The following is a 23379-nucleotide window of genomic DNA, read 5'->3' on the forward strand; positions in this document are numbered from 1 at the left end:
TCTTCTCTAGAGCCGCTTCAGAGAAAGCGGACATGTCGACTAGCCAGAAACGGTGTGATGGGGTGCGACTACAAGCTCCCAAAATATCTGCAAATACCTATTTGTAAATGCAAATGCTGTGTACCATCCACTGTAGCAAGATCCTCTGCTATATAAAACAGACTATTTTCAGCAGCTTGTATGGAATCAGTTCGGAGCATCCGCAGGAGCAGTGGGCGGGGCTTGGATAGCACATTTCCGCAACAAAACTGCGTCATTGGTGCTGCGTTTACGTTCAGTCGGACTTGGTCAGAGCAGGTAACTTGCGTACTTATTTTCGTTGAAATAATACATCTATGGCTTTTTAATAACTTCGGCAAAGACAGTAACACAGCAGTAATTAAATTATGGTGCAATAATGTGAATGAACTAGTAATACAAACACCTTATTTAGTACGTTATTTATTATATAATACAGAACAGACAAGACAGCATACTGAACGTAACATACTCCCTTTACATGAATGCAATCACTTGTACTAAACAGATACCGTTGCATTTGCATTTTAACATTGAATGTAAACCAAAAACAGGGAAGGGTAAAGAAAAAAAAGTCTTACTGTTTTTTAGCTGATTAAGCATAACATAATTACATTCACGTTTGTACAGTGTATTGAAACGAGTCATAATCTGTCACAAGGGGTAGTCTACTTCACAGCTTCACACTGAACTAATATTTAAAGTGGACAAAAAGTTAATTTGTATCACAATTTTGATTAAATTTCCCAGTAAGAACTCATTGTAAAACTCACTGTTAGTATGGGGACCTGTGACTGGAGTAGAAATTTGACACAGGGTAATATATAGCATTGGAAGATGTCATTTCAGCATCAGAATTTGGAAAAGGAACCCCTGGATAATGAGGAACACAACAGGGGCCATAACACTGAGTCATTTCATTTGATTGTGACTGGTATGTTCCCCAGCCAGAGCTGCTGACCTGATATGAAGCATACTGGTGGCTGTTTCCTCCATGTTCAGTATAATAACTGGAATAAGAGTGGCTGCCATGAGGGAGTGTGATGCTGTTATTATGGGAAAAAGAATTACCTGCATGAGGTTTCTGTGGACCCACCCTGCAACCACCCTGGACTTGCCCCAAGGAGAACATATTCTGCTGAGGAAACGATCCTGGGGCCATGTACTGAGGTGGTTGCTGGTAATAAGGAGGTGCAATCTCTTGTGTCCCAACTAACCATGGAAAGCTGTGGGGTAAGTATTCACTATGGGATAGAGTAGAAGTTTGGGCATTAAATGGTTTAGGTGCATATATTTTTTGTACATATTCAGCGTTTGAGTCAATGTTTATTTTTTTAACATTTTGGTCCTCAAATGAATCAGTCCATTGTTCATCCAGCTCTTGTTTGATGGGGTCATTTGCCTGCTCAGGGTAGTCAGTTGGTGAATTTAGTTGATATTGTAAACTGAGATCATTGTTCTCTGAAGTACTGTCAAAAATCTCAGACGAAGAGTCCAAAGTAAAATCCAGTGGATCTGGTGAAAATCTCGAATCAGACAAAGGACTTGGACCCACATGGTCAGTAGGCGAAAGTCTAACTGACAAAGGCAGATTGTCATTGCTGAAGGAGGTCCTCTCAACAAGGAGTGAGCCCTGAGTGATTGGCAGAGTAACCTTGAACACGGGCTTGTTTTGTTTAATAGTCTTTCGCTTCCTCTTTTTTCCTTGTGGAAACTGATCAGCCTTCATTGAAACTTTTTGATGTGAGAACTTGGTCACGTTTTGTCCTACAATGAAATGCATAAACAGCTTTACTACAGTAATTGAGACATACAAGCACCACTGAAAATACTTACGTTTAACAGCAATACATTTCAGTGGGAAATCAGAATTGTTCCACCCAAGTGTTTTAACACCTGAAACATAGTTTTTGGCTTTTTTCTCCATAGGAAGCAGTTAATACACACAGAATGTATACCGAAAATACAGTTGTAGTAGCCATCAGTATACTCACAGGAATGGAGCAGTTAATTAGATCCACAAGAATATTTGTAACAGATACAAAATTTGTACTTACACCAGTGGTAACTCTTGCCTGCCATTTGAATACAGAGGACTTCAGGTATTTGCACCACCTAAGAAGCAAGGGGTACACACCTGTTAAATTCAATTTCAAAACCTTTTATAGAAAAAAAGCACTCAGGATGAACAGACTGACTGGGGCATATTACAAACATAATGATGCGAATTATCTCAGAGATAGGAAAGATTAATACAAGTATTTACAACAATGTAATAGGGCCACTTATTGATGAATAGGATAATGAGTTTAAATACACAAATCTGCAAGAAAATAGTGGCAAAAAAAACAAAAAAATTATGAATCTACTAGGAAAAAGTGGAGAATTTAAGGAAAAAACATGCAAAAAAACTTGATCAACATTTCAGTGTAACTATGCTAGGGTTGAAATGTTGACTAATATGCACTGTCCCTGGATCACCCCAGGTTGCCTGTAGCTAGTAGGAGACAAACCTGACCAGTTGATCATATTGGACTACTACAACATTTTATAGGAATGACACCAACTGGCACATTATTAGCCACAAAACTGTTAAGAGTGTGTAGAAAGCCCACACACTCTTAACAGTCTACTCCTAGAACAGTTCTACAGCATCTACAGCGTCTCACAGGCACAGACAGCCTTGGGCCATGTATACAAGAGATACAGACAAATCCACAAACATCAGTAGACAGTTTGGAAATGGCCTATATTCATACGCTCCTTTAAACTTGTATTAGTGTCAGTTTAGGTCAAGGTTTGTGAGTGCTGAATATGATTATGGTTGAACTCTGTGCTGGTAGCATGCGGCTCTCTGTTTACATCCACATGGCTAATGTCTATATAATCTATTATTGAACTTCTCATCAAATTGGCAAAATGCCACTCACCTAGTTTATCCAAGGTGAAAATCACCCATAGCTTGATCTATGCAGGCATAAATGATTACTCCTCCTATTAGTGCCATACAAAACAACTTCCTCTAATACACTAAGACAGTCAGCTGGGATAGGTGTTACATTGGTAGTATACTGACTACATTGGTAGTATACTGTATACTGACTGCTTTTGCTGCGTCCTGCTGTGTGTCTGGAGTCCTCCGCACTACAAGTGTATGTTTAATTTTTAGAAAAATGTATTCCTACGTTCCTGTTTTTGTCATTTTTTTGTGTTAATCCTCTTTTAGAATTAATTTTACAACAGTTTTGTCTTAATTTTGACCAAATATAATCCCATTTTAGTTCAGGCTTAGATCTGGTGTCAAATATCTGTCAAATATTTTTGTAGGTGGTACTTGGTATGTTGTTGCTAGTTTAAAATCTTGTAAATTTGTGAGTTTAAGTAGATTTTTCAAGCTTAATTTCTTTTCCCTTCATCTATAAGTGTTCCTAATACTTGTAGATGTTAAATCATGTTAAGTCATGTAGTTATTAGCACCAATATTCCACTATAAATAATACATACCTTTAATTTGTATGCCCCTTCTTCTTTATTCAAATTTTCTGCCAGTAATTCCACCTGAGAACTATCATTTAAGTCCAGCGTATCCAACTGCTCTGGATGAGTTTCCATCTATGCAATGACATTTTAGTGCTTAGGTTGTAATTATTAAGAGTGGACATTTACAAATAAACTGCAACACGAACCAGGTAATTTGTGATATGGGAGGCGCTTGTCAGATGACTAATAATATCAGATTTATGGGAGCGGACTCTGCAGCAGTGGCATAAAAAGCAGTGCGTCTGACCATCTTCACTTTTACACTCGATTACCCTCACAAGACCTGGTGCAAAGAAAAGTCACAGCAAAGGCAAATCCATAGAGTGCCTGCTACCAGTAGTGACACATTTCTGTTCTTACCAATAAGGGGAGTTTGTTCTCCATAGTCATTGAGAAAACTGCTGTCCACTAAGGACTTTGGTAAGCTCTGAGATACATTACTGTGCTGAGCTAAATTCTGTAAAGACTTCTTCAGAGGACTGTATAGGACTATTCGCTGCAATGGGGACTTAGTCTGTTCACATATTTTGGCTGTAATCGTTTCAGAGATTTGTGATTCAGTCTCCTTCAGGGTATCCCTTAAAAAATCTATGACATTCTCAGCTGTGGTGTTAAAAAACAAAACAAAAATTTTAAAATTACAAATAAGAAAAACCCAACATGCATCAAAAAACAAAAAAGTGCACAGACCATTAGTCTGACTTTCCATCTGCTGGTATGAAGTCTTGTCAAATTCTACCACCTTCAAATTATGGTACCAAAAAAAAAATCAGTCAGTGACTAAAGTCATTTGCAGGTGAATGAGAAATAGAAACAAAAACAATTTTAAAAACCTGAACGTTTCCTGGTCCTTCTTTTCCCTCAATTTTTTTGGCAATATCCATCAGTGGCCAGGCTAACTTTGAAAGACAGGAGTCTTCCCCCAACTCTGAAACCAGTTCAGGCTGTCTAGTTTTCTATTGGAAAGCAAAAACTGTCAAAAAAAACTCTTGTCTTCAAAACGTTACGTCCATATACTGAGACTCACAATGTAATTGTATCTATGGAGGCTTCCCATAATGTGATTCCGCATGTCTGCCATATCCAGGCGACACACACACACCTCACAAATGAAGAATGCATTTCTTTGGGGTGCCCCTCCATTAACACACTCGATTATACTGCTCAGGCCTGACGGCAGAAAAGACTAAATCAACAAAAACAATGTGTAGAATCACAGAGTAAAAGATAAGCTCCAAACCTATGAAAGGCTGCAGTCTGTTCTTGTTGTTCAAGTGTGCTTTCAGAGAATTAAACAACTCGCTCTCGTCAGACTTCCCTACAAACAATAAAGGTACAAATATAACATTTTAGACCATGGATATACCCCTGACTCACAAAATAAAAGGGCAACCTTGGTGTGCTCCAGGTAACATCTTCTCTCCGTCTGGTCTCCTGCACACAAATTAAACTCAATCTTAGCATGAAGAAACAGTCTTTAGTGCTTATAAATTAAGAAAGGGGACTCCACAATGTGAATGGTGAAATGGTGAAAAACAGAAACAGTAGGATAACAAAGTAGTTACAAATTTCAAGATATTGACCAATAATGGTATCATTCATTCATAAACTCAATCTTTATTTGTTTCACAGTGAAGAAATACCATTATTAAGATTGTGATCCAAAAATGTTAGCATTTCTTCTTCCAATCTGGCCTTATATTCAAAGAGTACGTGCTTCAACAGTAAAAATAAATAAATAAAATAACATAAAAAAATAACGTTGATGAGATAAATGCATTGCTGCTGTGTAAATTAAGTTTTGATCCGCGTGTGCCGCTAGGTGGCAGTAAAGACCATGGGTAGAAGACTGGACCTGTACTTTTCATAGACCGCATATATGAAAATACGGTACTTCCGTAGTAGAAGATAGTGATGAATATTTGGGAAAACTGCTAACTTCCCACACAAAAAAAACAGCTCAGCTGTTATGTTGTGCAAGTCATTACTTGACTAATTAGATCTAACGCTACAAGCTAGTGTTATTTGAGCAGTGATTAAAAAAAAACTTCGTTGAATATGGTTTTAATAAGTATACATATAACGTTAGTGATTAAAACTCGAAAATAAAAAAAATCGTTATGACAGTTTAACATAACGAGGTAATAATTAGTATTAGTATCTTACAAAGATCAATGGTTAGTAACACTAGCAGCAAAGTTGAGCGTGTCTGCCCAGGCCAGGCTTATTCCTCTGGGTTTTAACATTTGAGTTAACGTTAGCTTACCTGGGCAACATGGCGATATAAACAGCCAAAGTGGGTGTACTTACCTCGTGTGGAGGATTCTCCTAGTGTAAATAAATACTTTCTTAAAAGTCAGCTGAACTTAGTCCTCGAGTGAGTGGTGCCCAGCCCCCTCTACAAACCACAGTACCGCTGCTCGTGCTGTACTCGCGCTAACCTAACCCTCCACCACCACCGCCCCCAAACTTCCTGCAGACTGCCTTCCTCCAGAGAAGCTGCAGGGGTCATGCCCGGATGAACCCAGTTCGACCCTTCCCTGATAGAGCTTCACAATCTCTTTCAGATTTTTATCTTTATTACTAAACTGGTTTACTCTGACTGGCTGTGCCAGTTTCATCCACATGTGGTTTGATTTGCTAAGGGCACGCCTCCTTCATGTCTCTGGAGGTGAAGGGTTCAAGGTGTCCATGTAATCCAGTCTCAAAAGATAAAACTTTTGGATTGGTCCACTGCTGGGGAAAAAAATTGATTTAGGCCTAGATAAATAAATCTTACTTGCTGTGGTCTGTAATAGGCATAAGCCGTACTGTTAAAGTTAGATGACAAGACGTTTTAAAGTGTATTTATTTCAATGCAGTCATATTTCAAAGGATTTTAGTACAATAGAACACAATGTCAGAAAATGCCAGTGCCGTGGTGATTATACAGTTAAACACATTTACACAAAAGTAGCTAGATAAACCAAAATACATACATGATAAATACATACTTTACTTGCCCCTGCCACAGGTCAATTAGATCACGCAGCACAGGTCTGTGCTCCAGGCTGAGGCAGTGTCAGGAAATAATACACAAACAGTGTATAATTAAACAGTATCAATCTCCAGTAACCTCCAACTGACTGTGGATTAGATCACCTTGGTCAGAATAATCAGTGCTCGAGACTTGTCAAAGTTTTACGTGTACACAGGGTCAACGTGTGAGCCTTCACACTCCAACCGCTACTGTGGCTGGATTGAGCAGTCTCCCACTCGTGCGACCTCGGCACAACCCTTTTATTAATCACACATACATTGTTACACAACTTTGGGTCAGTTTCCACTTCCCCATCACCGTCTCCACCTCATGTCTCACAATCTCCTAGTAGACAGTTTCTGGGACATTCAGTTCCCGTACATCTGCGCACAGACTGTCACGGTGACCTTTAACACTTCTCTATTTGCACAAACAATGTATACAATGCAGGAGTTGCACGACATAGTTTCATGGTTTCAAAACACTTTAACACATATAGATAATGCAGAAGATTCCATTGCTAGCCTATGTACATTTTAATAACTTCATTGCAACTTAAGCATTTCTCTAACAGGCAGTGTGTTAGGTTTGAACCACCTCAAATCCCCTGGACATTTTGAGTAAAAAGGCTGCATAGATGTGTAACATTGTACTTGCAGTGGATGGTAAACTTGATTTGGAGAGGCAAACCTGGGTGAATAATAAACATTCTGAACAGGTATGTTTGAATGTCTGTATAGATTTGCTGGGAAACCTTTCTGGACAAAATGGACGTACCCTCCCGTGGCCAGCATAGTGTTTTAGTGACATGAGCTCACTGTGGCTGTTGCTGTTGATGAGCCTCTGACTGACTTGAACTTTTGCATTCATAACACATATTTTGTCTCTCTTAGAGCGTACATTGTGTTGTGGTCTGCAAGAGACAAGAGAGTAAATAGGCAGCTGCTGACTCTGGCCTTGGTTCTGGTGTGTGGTATGTTGGTCCACTTGTGTTGGTCACTGGAACTGCAAGACTTGGCTTTGTTGAACCTGAACATGGGTTTGTTGGATTTGAATCTTTAAAAGAAGTGTTAAATGGCTTCTCTTGATCTTGGGGCGGCTGTGAAGTCTGAACCTGACTCTGCTGGATTTTTGAGTGTACAGCACCAATGCTGAAATCCTTTGGCTGATCCTCCTAGTTTGGTGTCTGGACCTTCTGTTGTGATATCTGCATAGAATTTTGATGTTCTGACTTCTGAGACTTCATTCTTCATCTTAACTTCATGCACCTCATTTTGTTTTGGTCTCCTCCAGTTAGGCCCGAGCCAAAGCACAAAAAACTGTGTCTGTGTCAGGGAATTTACCCCAGACTCAATTCAGTAAAAAGCAACTCAGATACGACAGAGTGATTTTCTTGCCCAAGGAGTGCGAGACATGCCTGACTCTACCTAACACTGGACTCTTGCACTCCTCACAGCTCTTTTATTGTAAAGCATCACACAATAGATTACGTGACATGTTGTTCAAATGTTATCTATGACTAACAGACTTCGGCTGACACTGCACCCGATTACACACTTGCTTTCATGTTCCAGGTGACAGACAGTCCCTTCGTAGTTCTCTAGGGTCCCGTGTCAGCCTATGGGTGTTTACAATCACTAGTTGTTTTTCTACAGTATTTAGCCTAATGAGTCAGCGGATACATCAACCATATCAGCTGATGTTTTCATGTTACATACAGCTTGAACAAAACACAAAGCAATTTTGATAATCTTATATTATACCATGATTAATACTTTAAATGATTCATCATTTAAATGAGTAATACTTAAAACACAAAAATTCTCTAACAGTCTGGAGCCAAAAACAAAAATCAAAAATCAAGTAGTAAACAAGCCTGAATACACCAATGAACAGTATCAAAAATTAGGCCTCAGTGAGCTACATTTTTGAGCGAATGTCCTGGAAAAAAAATAATGAAATGCAGCTCAGTAGCAAACTGTTATGGAACTCTTTACATAATCTACACATTAGTTAATGTTATCATCTATATTGATTATGGGAACAACAGACTACCTCACCACATGTAATCTTTTTGTATAGCTGACTGGTACCTTGTTATCTTATGTAGGTTCTCTTACCACCATATACTGTATTAGGCTACTGGGGTCCTGTTGAGAAGACCAGGGCTAAATTACGCAGCCTGAGCCTCACTACCTTTTTCTAATCACTCTAATAACCCTCAGAAAATCATTCAACTTTAAAAACACACTGCAGATAACTCTGACAACACTCAAAATATCACATAACTTAAAACCACAGTGCACACTCAAAAATATCATTTACTACACTCAAAAATATCATTTACTACACTCAAAAATATAATTTCTTCAATAACACAAGGTAAATATTTGACTACACTCAAAAATATCGTTTAACTTCAATAACACAAGGTAAATATCTGACTACACTCAAAAAGTATCATTTAACTTTAAGAAACACCATACAGGTAACTTTAACAACTCTTAAAGTATCACCTGGGGAACACTTATGATGGATTCAACATTTATATTAATCTCACTGTGTATGTAATGGTAATGTAATATTCACTTTTTTTTTACTCAATCTTATTATAATCAATGTATTAATATGTGCACTTAAACAATTCTGTTTCTGAGTATTGCAGATTTCATGAGTTGCAGAAGGTCATAAAGTCATATCTACTCAATAACAGGAAACATCTTGGGCGACCATTGCTTAAGGAAGATAAACTAAGGAAGATGAAATGAGGAAGGGCAGACTGACCTTAACTCTGTCCTGAACACACTGTACTGAAGTGTTATTTTTGTGTTTTGAAAATATAATGGGTATGTAAGCAAAAAGGAACTACTCATGTTGTAATGTTTTGCATGTTCCCCCTCCCGTTCTGAGATGAGTAGTTCCCATGTAACTAGGGCTCCTAATACTGAATAAAAGGCGTGGAGAAACGAGGGGAGACTTTAGAGGGTATTGAGTGAACAGCAAGTTACATGTAACTAAAGTTCTTCTCTCGGTACTCCCTCCACGCGTGTAAAAGATATTAATCTCTTGTCTTCTCTCTTGTTATTGAATATTGAGTATAGGTGTAAAGGTGAACCTATCAACTTACAACTTCACTTAGCTCTAGAAACCACCCTATGACATACTCTATACTCTATCTGACAACATTTGCCCAAAACTCATTTTTAACAGTGCCTCAAAGAATTTAACCAGATTTAGTTTTACACCAAAAACATTGCATTAGAAAATATCCCCAAACATTGCGTTTTTGTAAGCAACTTACCTAGGATGACTTGGCTTGCTCGAAGTAATAGTATATGTATATTAATTAGAGGGAGAGACTCAACAAAAGATCCCAACAAGTGATTTGTCTTTGTCTTATTTTTTCTGCTTTTTATTATTTTATGCACTACTCCTGTGGCTGGTTGTCACTCTTTATACTCGTGATCACTCAGGGTTTTTAGGCCCGGAGTGCCCACGACAAAGCAATTATGACCAACTCACTCCGTAGTTGCTATTTTACCAGAAAGCTCATACAAAAATAATTAGGACAAATCACTATGCAAGTACCCTTTTGGAGAAATTACCCTGTGACCAGGAAAGCTATAAAGCACAGCCTAGTCCGAATTGCAGATTCTGAACTCCTAAGTAGAGCCCGACCGATATCCAATTTACAGACAGATAAATGTCCTAATATGTGGCTCCGCATCAGTATTTATCTACGGTGTAATTTGTCTGTGTCTGTGTCCGTACTGTCCCTGAACACACCACCAGAGTGATGTCACTTCACTCGCGTGTGTTTGTTTACACCCGCAGCCGTTTGCAACACTGAGATTATATATTTTTTCGGACAATCGGTTTGAGTCTGAATTAAAAGGACATTTATTAGTGCATACTTGTGATGTGAGGAGGAGCCTGTGTGAGCGGTGAGTGTTGGAAATACATCGACTTTGAAGCTAGTTTAGGTTTTGTTAGCGATTAGCTGCTGTAGCTCCCACACATAAACAGGCTGTTTTCTATTGTAAAGTGATTATATTGGCCGTATATTTACTACTGGACCAGCATTGATATGTAAATGAGCTGTGAATAGACGTGTGAATGATTCACATTTATACATATATTTAATTACCGCGGTGCGCACATTTTTACGACTAAGGCTAATAGCGATAGTTTACTAGCTAGGAGTTATGGGTCGGATCAGTCGCGCCTCCGCCGCGGATCCGTCAAAATAAGCCCGGATGCGCGGCGGAGGCGCGGCTGATCCGCTGCGTATCTCACGGATCCGCCCAGGACCCGTTTTGGATCCGCTTTCAGAACCGGGTTATCTGCCGCGGATCTGTTTATTGTGTCGTTAGGAGCCTAAATATGCTTCAGATTTAATACTGATCCACTTCCTACTGACCTAAATACACACCAGCAGCATTTGCATTGTAATTGTACATAAACCTTTTACAGCAAGTATTAAAACTAGGATATAAAGGCTTAAATTTAAAAACATAAACTTAAACAATTTCAAAGTTGGATCAGTGATATCCTATCACTAAATCTCATTAGTTAAGAAAAAAAGAAACTTTTTTTTTTTTTTACATTGTAAACAATATTTATTTAAATCATTAATTAGAAATCTTAGGACATGAATAATTATTATTAATGTTATAGGACTTATATACCCTTTGAGTTAACCAATGCTTCATTCTTAATATGAAAATGACAATTTACAGTTTTTATTAAAAATAGTTCAAGTTAAGCAAAGTTTTTGTTTTTTTTTAAATGGCAAAAAACAAATATAAGCTATATGAGTAAAAGCCTGGACAGATGAGACAGAGTGTAGCCATACCATACTGTTTAAAACTAAAACTTAACTTGTGTTTACCACCACAGTACAATTAGACGGATGGTTGTTCTTATAGAGTGTGCAGTGTGGGAGCTTCAGAGCCTCTGTCTTTAGCTTCAGTCTGAGGCAGAGGTGTAGTGAGTCTGGCTCCTCTTCAGTCCTACTGGTGAAGATCCAGTCTGTCAGTGTCCAGGACTGGGCTTCCCCTTTCTCACAGCATCTGAAATGACACCAGTGTGTATTAAACACCCCATTACACCTCTTATTCTGGTAAGGAGTTAGAGTTCAGGTTTGTGAAGAACATTGTAAGTCATGACAGTGGCTGTGTGATTTGAACATGAAAGGTAAACACTAGATTGGAGAAATCTATGCACTTACAGAGGGTCAGTCTTTAAACTCCACCACAGCATGTTCTGAAAGAAACAATATGCACAAAAACAGGTGTGATTATAATGTGCATATGTTTAGTTATGAAAGTTAATAAAAGTAGGATAATACAGTAAACTTACACAGGGTCTGTCTCTACATTTTTGGAACTTGGCCCAGCAGAGGGAATTCTGTAAAACATCAAATAAGAGAAACACAAATATCAGTTTGGATCATTTCAGGCCACAGTGTTTAATACAAGTGCAGTATTTACCTCCAGAGGGTCTTTATCATGCTGTTATGTCCATCTTCTTATTAACCATAGTATATTCTGAAACAGAGATGAAAAACATTATTTAACTCATAGGAAATACTTTAGCGCAGTAAAAACTGAACTCTTTTGTTTTAGTATAAGCCTGAGTATGAACATGAGACGTATTTCACTGTTGTTAATACACAATACTCTACTACATTTAATTTTACCACAACATTTAAAATATAATAATCAATTTATGATGGTGTTCATAGTCAATATCAGTGTAATTTAGATGTGACACATTAGTGTTCATGTCAACATCTCTCACTGAAAGCCTGAAGCACCGTCTCAAGTCCCATAACAGAAAGTTAGAGACAAAGTCAGATCTGGCTCTAAACTAAATCCTCACTGTCACAGAAATCATTAAAAGTACTTACTTCTGATCAGCGTGCCGGGCTCCTGATGGGGACATTCAGCAGAAGGACAGGGGCTCCTGATGTCATCTGGGGAAAAACAACATAAGTTTTGGTTGGTTAGCTAACGTTAGCTGTTGTTAAAAGTTGTGCTTTTTATTACGTTACGTTATTGTATTATGGCACGTTGCGTTAAATTATTGTATTAAGGCACTGACATGACTGCACTTTAGTCTCAACTCAACAGTCAACACTCTAGTCTACACAAATAATAATTATCTCTGGTTAAAAACACAATCAGATCAGACACCGGTGTCACCGTCGCTCCACAGCCGAAGGGAGAGCGCCGAGAGCGGCGTCCAGCCAGAACCGAGCCCGTTAGACACGACCAATGATCACGGAGCAGAATTACATTTCTGTGATCGTAAAAATATACAAGAATATACGTAGCGTTATATAAAAATAGTATTTAGACTGGGATCTAGCTCAAGAGATGGAGTTATCCTGACTCCTGACCTCACATCGTCTTCATCACGTCAGCTGCTCCTGTCGCTAACTTTCCTACTGCACTCGTCAAAACTGATAAAACACACAGAGTCACAGATGTACACACACCACAATATAACGTTAACGTTATGTACATTAATGATGACTAATACAATTAACTTTTAAACTATTTCTTACAGTTAAATCCGCGGACAACAGGTGGATGCTGCTTCTTTCCACTCAGGTCCCGATAACGGCTGATGAGTCAGTGGCGCGTCCGCGCAGCGAATCCGAACCGGTTTAGCCGTGGATCCGCGCATTGATAGTACAAATCATTGTGTCAAAAACAAAGTGTTGTGTTAAAAGTGCGTTCACAGTGCGGATCTAAGATGATTTAACCGCAGATTCTCTCTGTAACAGCAGGCCATCCAAGGGTTAGGATTAGCAACAGTCAGAAAGCGAATACGGAACAAATACGCAGCGGATCCGCAAAGCGGACGGACTGTGGGGCGGATTTGGCGGACCGAAAGCGGATCCGCTGCGGATCCTGATGCTAGTAGGGAAGATAGAAACCGAGTCCCGACACTCAGTCCTGGTTCAGTTCTGGTTTAGCCCTGCTTGCAACAAAACAATGTCAAGAGTCGCTTGGGAGCCGAAAGAGCCAGCTGCTTTAGTGAGCCGAGCCGGTTCTCCAAAAAAAAAAAAAAAAAAAAAAACTGGAATACCCATCACTAGCAGTGACAGTAACAGTAGCTAGAATGTGATGCAAAAATGCCATTAGGCCAATCTACTGTATGTAAATATGATGTAAAGAGTCAAAATAATAATAAATGTTGCCTAAATAAACCCAATTTAGAATCCACTAGAGCCAAACCTAAGTTTTTTAATCAATTCAAGATTTACAGTGAATTTTTACATCACTAAATATATCGGCGATTATATCGGCTATCGGCAGCTCCATCTCCCATTATATCGGTTTCATATCGGCCACAACAAAATCCATATCGGTCGGGCTCTACTCCTAAGCCGAGTTACAGCCGGAGGGCCAATGCCAACCAAAATCAGGATCTCTTCATTATGCAGAATTTTCAATATTTATATAGGGTCACAGGGCTCCACCCAGGTATATGCAAAGTGATCAGTACGTCACACATGGAACACATTTTTCCAAGTACAGGCAACACTTTTCAGAAACCACAGTCTTCACCATTCTAGCCCCCAACGCTCCTCCCCCAGCCAGTTGTGAAATAACTGCCACCTCGCTTTGTCGAAGGAGCAGGAAGCTCGCACTTGCATTGTCTACAGGCCTCCCACGCACCGCATAACACATAGGGTTCGTACATCAGTGTCAAATAAACGTCAACTGTCAAAAGAACAGAAGGCCCTTATCTTTCCTGCACACAAACATAATGGTTACAGAAATTAATGCAAAATAACCTAAACTTGAAAATTAAATTGAAAGAATTAAGCAAATCAACATAAAAGAAACGAATCAAATTAAATCAAAACAGAACAAGTACTTATGTTAATATGGGTCACAAAAACACTTCTAATATCTAAATCAAACACTCTTAATCTCTAATGCTCTAACAGTTATTCATTTATCAAAATAAAGCATCATGAACATCTTCATCTGAATTTCAGGAGCCCTTTTAGTGGGGCCTATGCCAAAACCTTCATCTTTTTACCCCACCCGAGTGAGCTCTCCTGTGGCCGAGGGGGGGTTCACGACAGGTCCTAACGGGATCTAGTCTGTTATTTTACTGCTGTTGACCCAGCCTTGTAAATTAAAACATGTGATGTCTAAACTTCTATGTATCTTGTATGTATAAGCATCATTCATTTTTATACCCCGTGGGGTATAAAAACCCTATATGCTTTGCTGTGTTAGAGATTAGGGATAGACTGTCAAGACTGTCACTGTCTTGAGCGCACATTTGCTTTAATAAATGAGATACCTTGATTCAAAACATCTTTTCAATTCTTTTATTATTTGTAGTCTAGAAATTACATAACAATTTGGCATCAACAAACAGTTCTTTCATTGGGTCCTTTTTCTGTGAGAGTGATCCTGCAGCTGGCCACCCTGGGGGGACTTCTACAAGCCTCTGCCATTTGAGACCGAGGGCTGTATCGTTCTTGCTGGAAAATGCCGGCACAAAGAGGTCTACCTGGTCTTCTAGTTGTGGTGAGTTGTCTTGCTCGACATGTTCTACGTGGTGTTTCATTGCAGGAACTAACAGAAAAAAAGGAAAAAAGTGAGGAAACTATACTGTGTACTAAAATTACGAGGACAACACCTAGGGGGCCAATACAATAATCATGCTGGCACTCCACTGATAGGAGCAGACAGAAGTGGTGTCTGTGACCTTGTGTGATCTTGGTCTAGAATTTAGCTGCTGTTGTAAGCATGCTGCTTGTGGTAATGTGTGGGCTAGGAGGCACCCAGCCAGAGAAGGGTTAAACTGGAAGGGCCAGTGTCCTAGCCATTAAGGGCTAAAAAACTATAAACACGCCTGGTAAAAAATGAAAATAAAGTCAGATAAATACATTCACCGATGCATAGAGGTTGGTATTCAGCGCACTGGCCTATTTCAAGAAGGAAAAATGGGAATTAGACAAGACAAGGGCATTGCTCAGCTGATTCCAGAGTCACCGATCACTATGGCAATGTGTAATAAGTATGGGGAAGGATCCCTGGAGTGCTTGCCAGCTTGGACTGAGAAATTTGAGTTTCGGATGGGGTTCTCAAACTTAGATTTTCATGGAATCAAATCAAATCAGAACTCTAGCACAAGAATATGACAACCATGAAAATATATTACGCCCCGCCCTAAACCCAACAGGAAGTTGGCCATATTGGATCAAACCTGTGAATAATAAAACGTATCTCCTTACACGCATCTCCTCACACAGTTTTCATCACAAACACTTAAAATTGGCCAATAATAAAACTAAGATATTCATATATACTACATTTTGAATATGACGTTGGGTGTGAAGTTTTAACAAAATTGCAATTTTTGGAAATAAAAAAAAAAAAAAATCTCTCACACACATTTTTGCCCATGCCTGTCTATGTTTTCAATAAGATGAAAAAGAAAAGAAAAGGAAAAAAATAAAATAAAATAAGAAAATCGAATCGAAAATCTAGATCAATCAATATTGGGGGGGGGGCGGGCCCAGCCTTAGAGCAAACTATACCTTACTGCATTTTTTTCTTGTTTGGGGCACTGATTTGCCATTTTATTTATTTTCGGAGAACGGAAATAACCAGAAAGTAGAGAAGTTTCGTGAGTTTTCGCCATTGTTCATTGGGTGAAAAATGGGAGGATGGGGGTCCGAGGTTGGCCTCAAGAAAAATAGTAACGAGTAGCATCGCTTTGCGATATTACTACGGATACGGACCTACACTACTCACAGTAAGTTAGGGATATTGAGAGAGAGCCAGTGAATGTCATATATACGGTGTTTGTTTCACTTCAGAAACTTTTGGGATAGGGAGACAATTGTATTGGGGTGATAGACAAACCTCATTTTGTGTTTTCCATGTAATGGTCTCACTGTGTACAGTGTGCCTTACATATTGGAGCCAAAACCCTTTTTAATGTGGCATCATGTGCGCCCTCATAGGAATGGCGGTGCAATTACAATAACACCAAAACTTGGTCACGCAACACTACCCTCACTCTGGATGGCAATAATTGCAAAAATAATTCCACTCCAGTTTAACACTGATTACAACTGTCATTTTAAAGCCAGTAAAATAATAATAAAGGTACACAGTTACATGTGACTCAACCGTTTAGTTTTGTTGTTTTTTTGGGGTTTTTTTTACAAAAATGAACTGTATAGCTGTATCAGAAAAGTATTACTGAAACTTTAACTCTTATATATCAATAACATGGACAGTTCAGCTTATCCATTCACCAAGCCTGTCAGGAGGCCTGATATGGCGTCTCGGCCTTTGAGGACGCAGGCTCTGGATATGCCATGCCTGTGCCCCACCCCCACTATTGTGATCATTACGAATGGAGGAGTCGGGAGCAGGTGAAACAAAGGCTGAATCCTCTCCAGTTGGTTCTGGCGCTGCTGGTGCTCTCCTAACTGCTAGAATCATTGAAGAGGCCAGGTAGGGCAAGATCCATGTCTGTAGTGTCCAGTTGGAGTGGAGGGGGGGGGACCTCTTCTGGTGACCATCTTTGGGCCAGGTCAGTGGCCCAGGTGTTGTCCAGAGGTTCTCGGCTCCGATAAGGCTTTACCTGATCGTGATGGACAACTTTTGCCTTGGATTTTGGACTTCTTTGGATGCGATAGACAAGGTCGTCTAGCTGTCCCAAGACAAAATAGAGGCCATCATATGATGGTAAAAACTTTTTTACCTTGTTCTTGATTTTTCGTGTGCCTTTGATTAGGTACCAAACTGCATCACCGATGTGATACTGTGTCCGGCAGCAGTTTTTGTCATACTATCTTTTGGCACGGGTCACAGACTCACTCAGCACATCACGGGCAATAAGGTGTGCCAACTCAAGTCTTTCTTGTTGCTGCTGAACATACACAGGGGCAGAAGATGCAGTCTCATCATCAGGAGGGAGCCCAACAACCAAATCAACAGGTTCACTCACTTCGCGGCCAAACACCATGTAGTTGGGGGTAAAATTAGTGGCGCTATGTTTTGTTGCTCGGTAGGCCATGAGAGCATAGGGAATCATGAGGTTCCAGTCCCAGTGGCACCGCTCGGCTGTGGTAGCTAGGATCTTATGCAGGGTAGCATTAAATCTTTCCACTTGTCCATCTGTCTGTGGCCTGAAAGGTGCGGTGTGTGTCTTTTCGATGTTGAACATACTGCACATTTTCTGGAACACTTCGGACTCAAAGTTTCGACCTTGATCACTTGATCACAGGGCCAGAGGTGCTCCATAACGACACACCCACTCAGAAGCAAGAGCTTCAGCCACAGTAACAGCCTGCTCATTTGGTAGAGGAAATGCTTCCAACCACTTAGAGAAAGCGTCTTGTACCACCATTATGTAATGGTTTTTGCGTTCAGTTTCATTTAGTGGTCCCATGATGTCCACAGCAATACGCTCCATGGGCGCACCCACTCGAACAGTTCCCATAGGGGCTTGTGGCGTCTTCAACGGCCTGGCCTTTGCTGCACAGCTTGTACAAGTGCGACTCCATAGAGCTGCATCCTCACGCATATGGTACCAATAAAATCTGGTCTGCAAGCGGGTGACTGTGCGCTCTACCCCAAAGTGTCCTCCAACTGGCCCTTCATGCATGTGTTTAAATATTTCTGACTGGAGGCAAGACCACCTGAGGGTAATACTGAATGTCATTCAGGCAATAGAATTTGCGAAACAGTATCCCATCTTTCAGATAAAGTCTCTTCCACTGGCTCCAATAAGCTTTTGTTGCTGGGCTGCAAGGAGCTACAGCAGTCCATTGAGGGCGATTGGCACTGGTTTCCATCCACACTTTGACAGGCGCAATATCAACATCTGCCTCCTGTGACTGACGAAGTTGGTCCATAGTCCAACCGGGAAACAACTGGGTCTCATTGGTATTTGTCAGGTATATTTTTGCCTCAGTAGGGATCAGAGGATCAGTGTAGCTTCCACTTACCCCCACTGGGCTTAATGCAGGGGAAGTTGGCCTTTGGTCCACCCCCACTGTACTCTGCGTCACCAGGTTGACGTCAGAGTACAACTCACACTGTACTCCCTGCTCATTGATGCTTTTAAGGTGTGCAGGTTGTGGTAGCTTGCAGGGGCAAGACTGACGGCAAGGGCGTCTTGATAAGCTGTCAGCATTACCGTGCTGCTGGCCTGGTCGGTGGACAATTTCGAAGTTGTACTTGACCAGTTTTTCAAGCCATCTCGCCAGCTGTCCCTCTGGCTCCTTCATACGCATTAACCACTTCAGGCTGCTGTGATCTGTGCGCACTGCAAAAGAACGCCCCAAGAGGTACTGTCTGAAATGGGCTGTAAAATCAACCACAGCTAACAGTTCGCGTCTCGTTGTACAGTAATTTTGCTCAGTCTTTGTTAACTTGCGGCTCCCACCGAATAAGGTGATGGACTGATTTCCAAAGTCCAGATGGGCTCGAGCTTGTGTCAGGAAAGGATGGCCCAGCAAAGCTTCACTACTGGTAATATCTGCAACCAGGAAATCAACACTCACTTGGTGGTTACTAATCTGGACTGGAACATGTGCTTCACCAAGAACAGGGACGTCTCCGGGTCCCACAGCAAGGAGAGTCTTGTCGGAGGTTGTGTGAAGCTGGGGCCGAACCTCAGAGCTGATAGCGTTATACACATCCAAAGGCAGCACTATCTAGAACAGCACACACATCAAGTCCATACAACTGCATTTTGATGCTCATTTCCTGGGTGCTGGTTTTAAGATGGAGCAGTGTTTTCTCTGAGCCCTCAGGAGGGTCAAAGGGGTTGTGAGCCTTTGTGGTCTTTCTGGGCTGGGCACTGTCTCTGAATATGGCCTATACCAAAACAGTTTCTGCAACGGACAGCGCCTTTAAAATCTTTTGAGCCTTTCTTTCTAAAAGGCTTGCTCAGCCCGAATGGGGTCGCATGCTCAGGGCTTTGTGCTGAGGGAACCATGTCTGGCTGCATTTCAATCCGCCCTTCTCTGATGACAGCAGTGCAGGGTCTCCTGTCGTGTTGGGTGCGGGTTCGAGACTGCATGAGATTGGTGACATTTGAAGCGGCCTGTCTTATTGCCTCATAGCGGCGAGCTACTTCATAAGCTTGGGCTAAGTTGCGGGGCTGTTGTTCAAGCAGTTTTTGTACAATGTCAGCATTCCCTACTGCGTTGATAAAGACCTCCACAGCAATAGCATCCTGCTCCGTTTCAGTTCTGTCACTGTAGGCCACTGCAATTTTCTCATATAAGTCATCTCTCAAGGCATGAAGAGCTTCCACTGGTTGGAGAACACGCTGCCTTAATTCAATTGCCACAGCTGCAGCATACTCAGAAGATGGGCCTTAAGCAATCTCCAACTCCTCCACAAGGTAGCGGTAGTTCCACTGAGATGACCGGGGATTCCTGTGAATGATGGCACCAGCTGCACCCACTAAACAAAACTTCAACTGGATGGTCTTTGTTCTTTCAGACCAGTAATTTGCCTCAGCACAACTTTCAAAACGGTGTAGGAACTCTTTCCATGGGGTTGTGCCATCATATTGACACGGCCGCAATGTGGGGACCTTCTCTCGGACGCCACCTTCTTCCTCACTGTCAGACATGGACTGGCGGGGGACATGATAGGGATAGGGGTAGGTTGGAGGTTCACAGCCTGGCCACACTGTATTATCTTTAAATGGTTCAGTGGAGTATCCATGGTAAAAGTCTTTCATTGGGCTGCAGTCAGGGGCAGGAACAGTGGAACTCACATAAAGAGGGGAGTAATGAGACAGGGGTGTGCTTTGGACCAAGCCTCCATCATGGTCAAGAAGGAACGGATTACTGCCTGTGTTGATAGGTGCCACCTGTATAGTTTCAATAAATGGATTAGTGTTTGGCATATTCGGTGGCACAGTCAATGCTTCATGCTCCTCCATCGGCTCATAATCGCCCACAAACGGATTATAGCTTCTATGGCTCCTTTCTGTCTCTGCGGTCATGTTTGCATTAATTTCTAAAGCAACTTCATCAGCTTGGGTTAATGTCATGAATGGGTTGGAGTACTTCGTGACTCTCCCGTATACGTCCTCGTACTCTTTCGCAGCCGCCATTAGCTTAGCGTCTTTTAACTTTACTGTCTGTTTCCAAGAGACCACCGGTATTATGTCGCGAAGCGGTCCCTTCGTGGTCGGCAGTGTTGGACCCGTTCGTTGCTCACTGTAGTGCAGGATATGAAAAATGAGACAGTACTTCGTGCATTTCTTCATTTATTTGGCTTTGTCACAACATGCAACTGCTGAAGAACACAGAGAGAGAGAGAGGAATTATCCTGCTGAAAACTAAACAAAACCCCCAGAAAAACACAGGACATGTACGCCCTCATAGGAATGGCGGTGCAATTACAATAACACCGAAACTTGGTCACGCAACACCAAGTTCACAATTCAAATGGCCATGAACACACAACGTCACTTAAAGGTTGTATAGAGGATTTTCCAAGGAACGAGAAATCCAGCGACTGTTTGTCCTTTTTCAAATGTTGCGCATGCTTGAAACCACCCCCCTTGCCCACAGCTCCCTTCGTAGAAACGCCTCCTCCCTCCTCCTCCTTACGCCAGAAACAGGTTTGTTTACAGCCGGTGCGCTGCACATGACTTGTAAACAACTAACTACAGTGTTGGTTAGGCAAGGCGGAGAAGTGAGGATCGGGGGGAGGGGGTGCGCGGATATTTTGTGCGCGCAGAAGAAGTGAGGAGCAGGGAGAAGAACGGAACGGGGAGAGGAGAGGGGAGCAGGAAAGGGTGCAGAGAAGGGTGCGCGGAGATTCCGTGCGAATGAACTAGCTACAACACGCAGCAGCAAGCGGACTCTTTCTTTGCCTTGAAAATTACGTTTTCAGGCATAGGATATCACATTCGTGTCCTGAAAAACGTTTGTCTAGCTCTTGGAAATAAAGTACGTTTTCATAATAAGCAGAAGTTACCTGTCCAGGAGTAATTTGGCGACCAGTGCGTCAGTCTTTAGACCCTGCGTCTGCTTCAGTCGCGCCATCGCTAGAATGAATCTCCAAGAATCATCTTAGTTTGGCTTCGCTGCTTTTCCCCTTGTCTTCTTTTTTCAGCGACCTCAAAAACTGACTTTCTTTTGCGGCTAACTGCTCCTGGATTCTTGTCTGCCATTGCAACAATCTTTGTGCGAACTGCGACGAAGATATAGGTCAAAAAAGCCGCTAAGAACTGTTGCGTTGGTGGAGTAAACAGCGTCTGTGCGTCTTGCGTCTGTGGACTGCGTGACAGGCGTACGTAAACCATGTAATGGCAGAGCGCAGGCAAGTCAGTTATGCTAGAAACGTAGGGAGTTTGATTGACAGCCTATCAGCTAACAGATAACGAGGCAGTGTCGTTATCTATTGGCAAATGTTTAGCTGGCCCCACCACGTCCAGAGTTGATGAATTTTTATTCTCTTTTTTTTGGTCATCATAATTACAAGGCTACTGCATCTCTATAATCTATCACTGACAATTTGAAACAAAAAATAAAATCCTCCATACAACCTTTAACAGACGAGTAGTGCCACCTAGCCATACCGCTCCTTCAGGGTCGGTGGCAGGCAGTCAGATGTTGCTCGTGAACTTGGTGTGTCTCAAAGTGTCATCAGCAGACTTGCATCAAGACACAGAACTACTGGCAGAGTTCGTGACGGACCCAGGAGAGGAGCCTCATGAGTGACAGGCCACAACAGTGACCAGTAACTAAGGACCTATGCACTCAGACATCGTTATGCAACTGCCACACAGTCGCAGGCTTGTTTTTGAGATGTGAGGGGTACTAGGGTTTCCAGACAAACCATTTGAAACTGACTCTACCGCTTTGGTTTTAATGCCAGACGACCATTGCAGGTGACTCCACTGACACCAAGACACCGCCATGAATGTCTGCAGTGGGCACAAGACCATGTGACCTGGATAATGCAACAGTGGTCCACCGTCCTGTTCACTGCTGAGTGTCGGGTCACTTAGCACAGAAATGATGATCGTCAGCATTGCTGCAGAAGGCGAGGTGAGCAAAATGCCGACTTCAACATGGTCCTCAGGGTTCGCTTTGGTGGAGGAGGTGCAACAGTCTGGGCAGGCATCACCAGTCAGTGCAAAACAGATTTGGTTACTGTAGATGGTTCAGTCACTGCATGTTCTTACCTCAGAGACTTCATTGAACCCATCATGATCCCCAATTCCGCCAGTACACTCCCAACTTTCTGTTCATGAATAATAATGCTCCACCACATCTTGCCAGAATTGTCACAGCTCGACTTCAGGAAGTCGGAGTGCCTCATATAGTATGGCCAGCACTGTCCCCTGACCTGAACCCCATAGAGCACGTCTGGGACCAGCTGAAGCAGAGACTGGATGATCGTAGCCCACCCCCACATAACCTGGTGGAACTGCATGTAGCACTGGTGGAAGAGTGGAACACATTGCCTCAGAACAACATCATGAGGCTAGTGAGGAGCATGAGACGTCGCTGTCAAGCTGACATTGCGGCAAAAGGTGGAAACACCCGCTACTGACATTGTTAATTTTTGTTACTTGGGGCTATCCTTTTTATTGTCAAAATTTTGGGGGTAATAAATAGACTAATGAAAATGGTGTTTCTTCTCATTCATTCTTAGTAATATCAAAGGGAACTTTTACTTATTTCATAAAAATTCAGACCAAATAGGAAATGCACTCATGTAAATAACAATATCCCTAACTTATTGTGAGTAGTGTAAATATTCTGA

General features: G+C 41.5%; 1 protein-coding gene and 1 long non-coding RNA gene across 5 annotated transcripts; both read right to left on the bottom strand.

Annotated features, from left to right (window-relative positions):
- Positions 1-425: 425 nt before the first annotated feature.
- Positions 426-6110, bottom strand: LOC110167469 (uncharacterized). Of its 3 annotated transcripts, XM_020932825.2 has the most exons (12): positions 5869-6108; positions 4952-4992; positions 4799-4876; positions 4586-4728; positions 4392-4514; positions 4249-4300; positions 3919-4161; positions 3705-3841; positions 3523-3630; positions 2076-2133; positions 1855-1914; positions 426-1785 (listed from the first exon to the last, which is right to left on the bottom strand). In XM_020932825.2, exons 2-12 carry the CDS (start codon positions 4971-4973, stop codon positions 794-796), a joined length of 2016 nt encoding a protein of 671 aa, XP_020788484.1. In that variant the 5' UTR covers positions 4974-4992; positions 5869-6108; the 3' UTR covers positions 426-793. The 3 variants fall into 3 exon arrangements, with proteins under 3 accessions (XP_020788484.1, XP_055012945.1, XP_055012946.1); XM_055156970.1 differs by having other exon boundaries at positions 3919-4300; positions 5869-6110; XM_055156971.1 differs by lacking the exon at positions 5869-6108 and having other exon boundaries at positions 3919-4300; positions 4586-4744; positions 4952-4994.
- Positions 6111-11172: 5062 nt separating this feature from the next.
- On the bottom strand, positions 11173-13990 carry LOC129410013 (uncharacterized). 2 transcript variants are annotated; one of them, XR_008632686.1, is made up of 6 exons: positions 13149-13990; positions 12489-12554; positions 12070-12126; positions 11939-11965; positions 11808-11842; positions 11173-11649 (listed from the first exon to the last, which is right to left on the bottom strand). It is a non-coding gene; the product is annotated as an uncharacterized LOC129410013 (long non-coding RNA). The 2 variants fall into 2 exon arrangements; XR_008632687.1 differs by having other exon boundaries at positions 11939-11986.
- Positions 13991-23379: the final 9389 nt, after the last annotated feature.

Source organism: Boleophthalmus pectinirostris, unplaced genomic scaffold (genome assembly GCF_026225935.1).
Source record: "Boleophthalmus pectinirostris isolate CB_2022bp ecotype Guang Dong unplaced genomic scaffold, ASM2622593v1 HiC_scaffold_21, whole genome shotgun sequence".
NCBI lineage: Eukaryota > Metazoa > Chordata > Actinopteri > Gobiiformes > Gobiidae > Boleophthalmus > Boleophthalmus pectinirostris.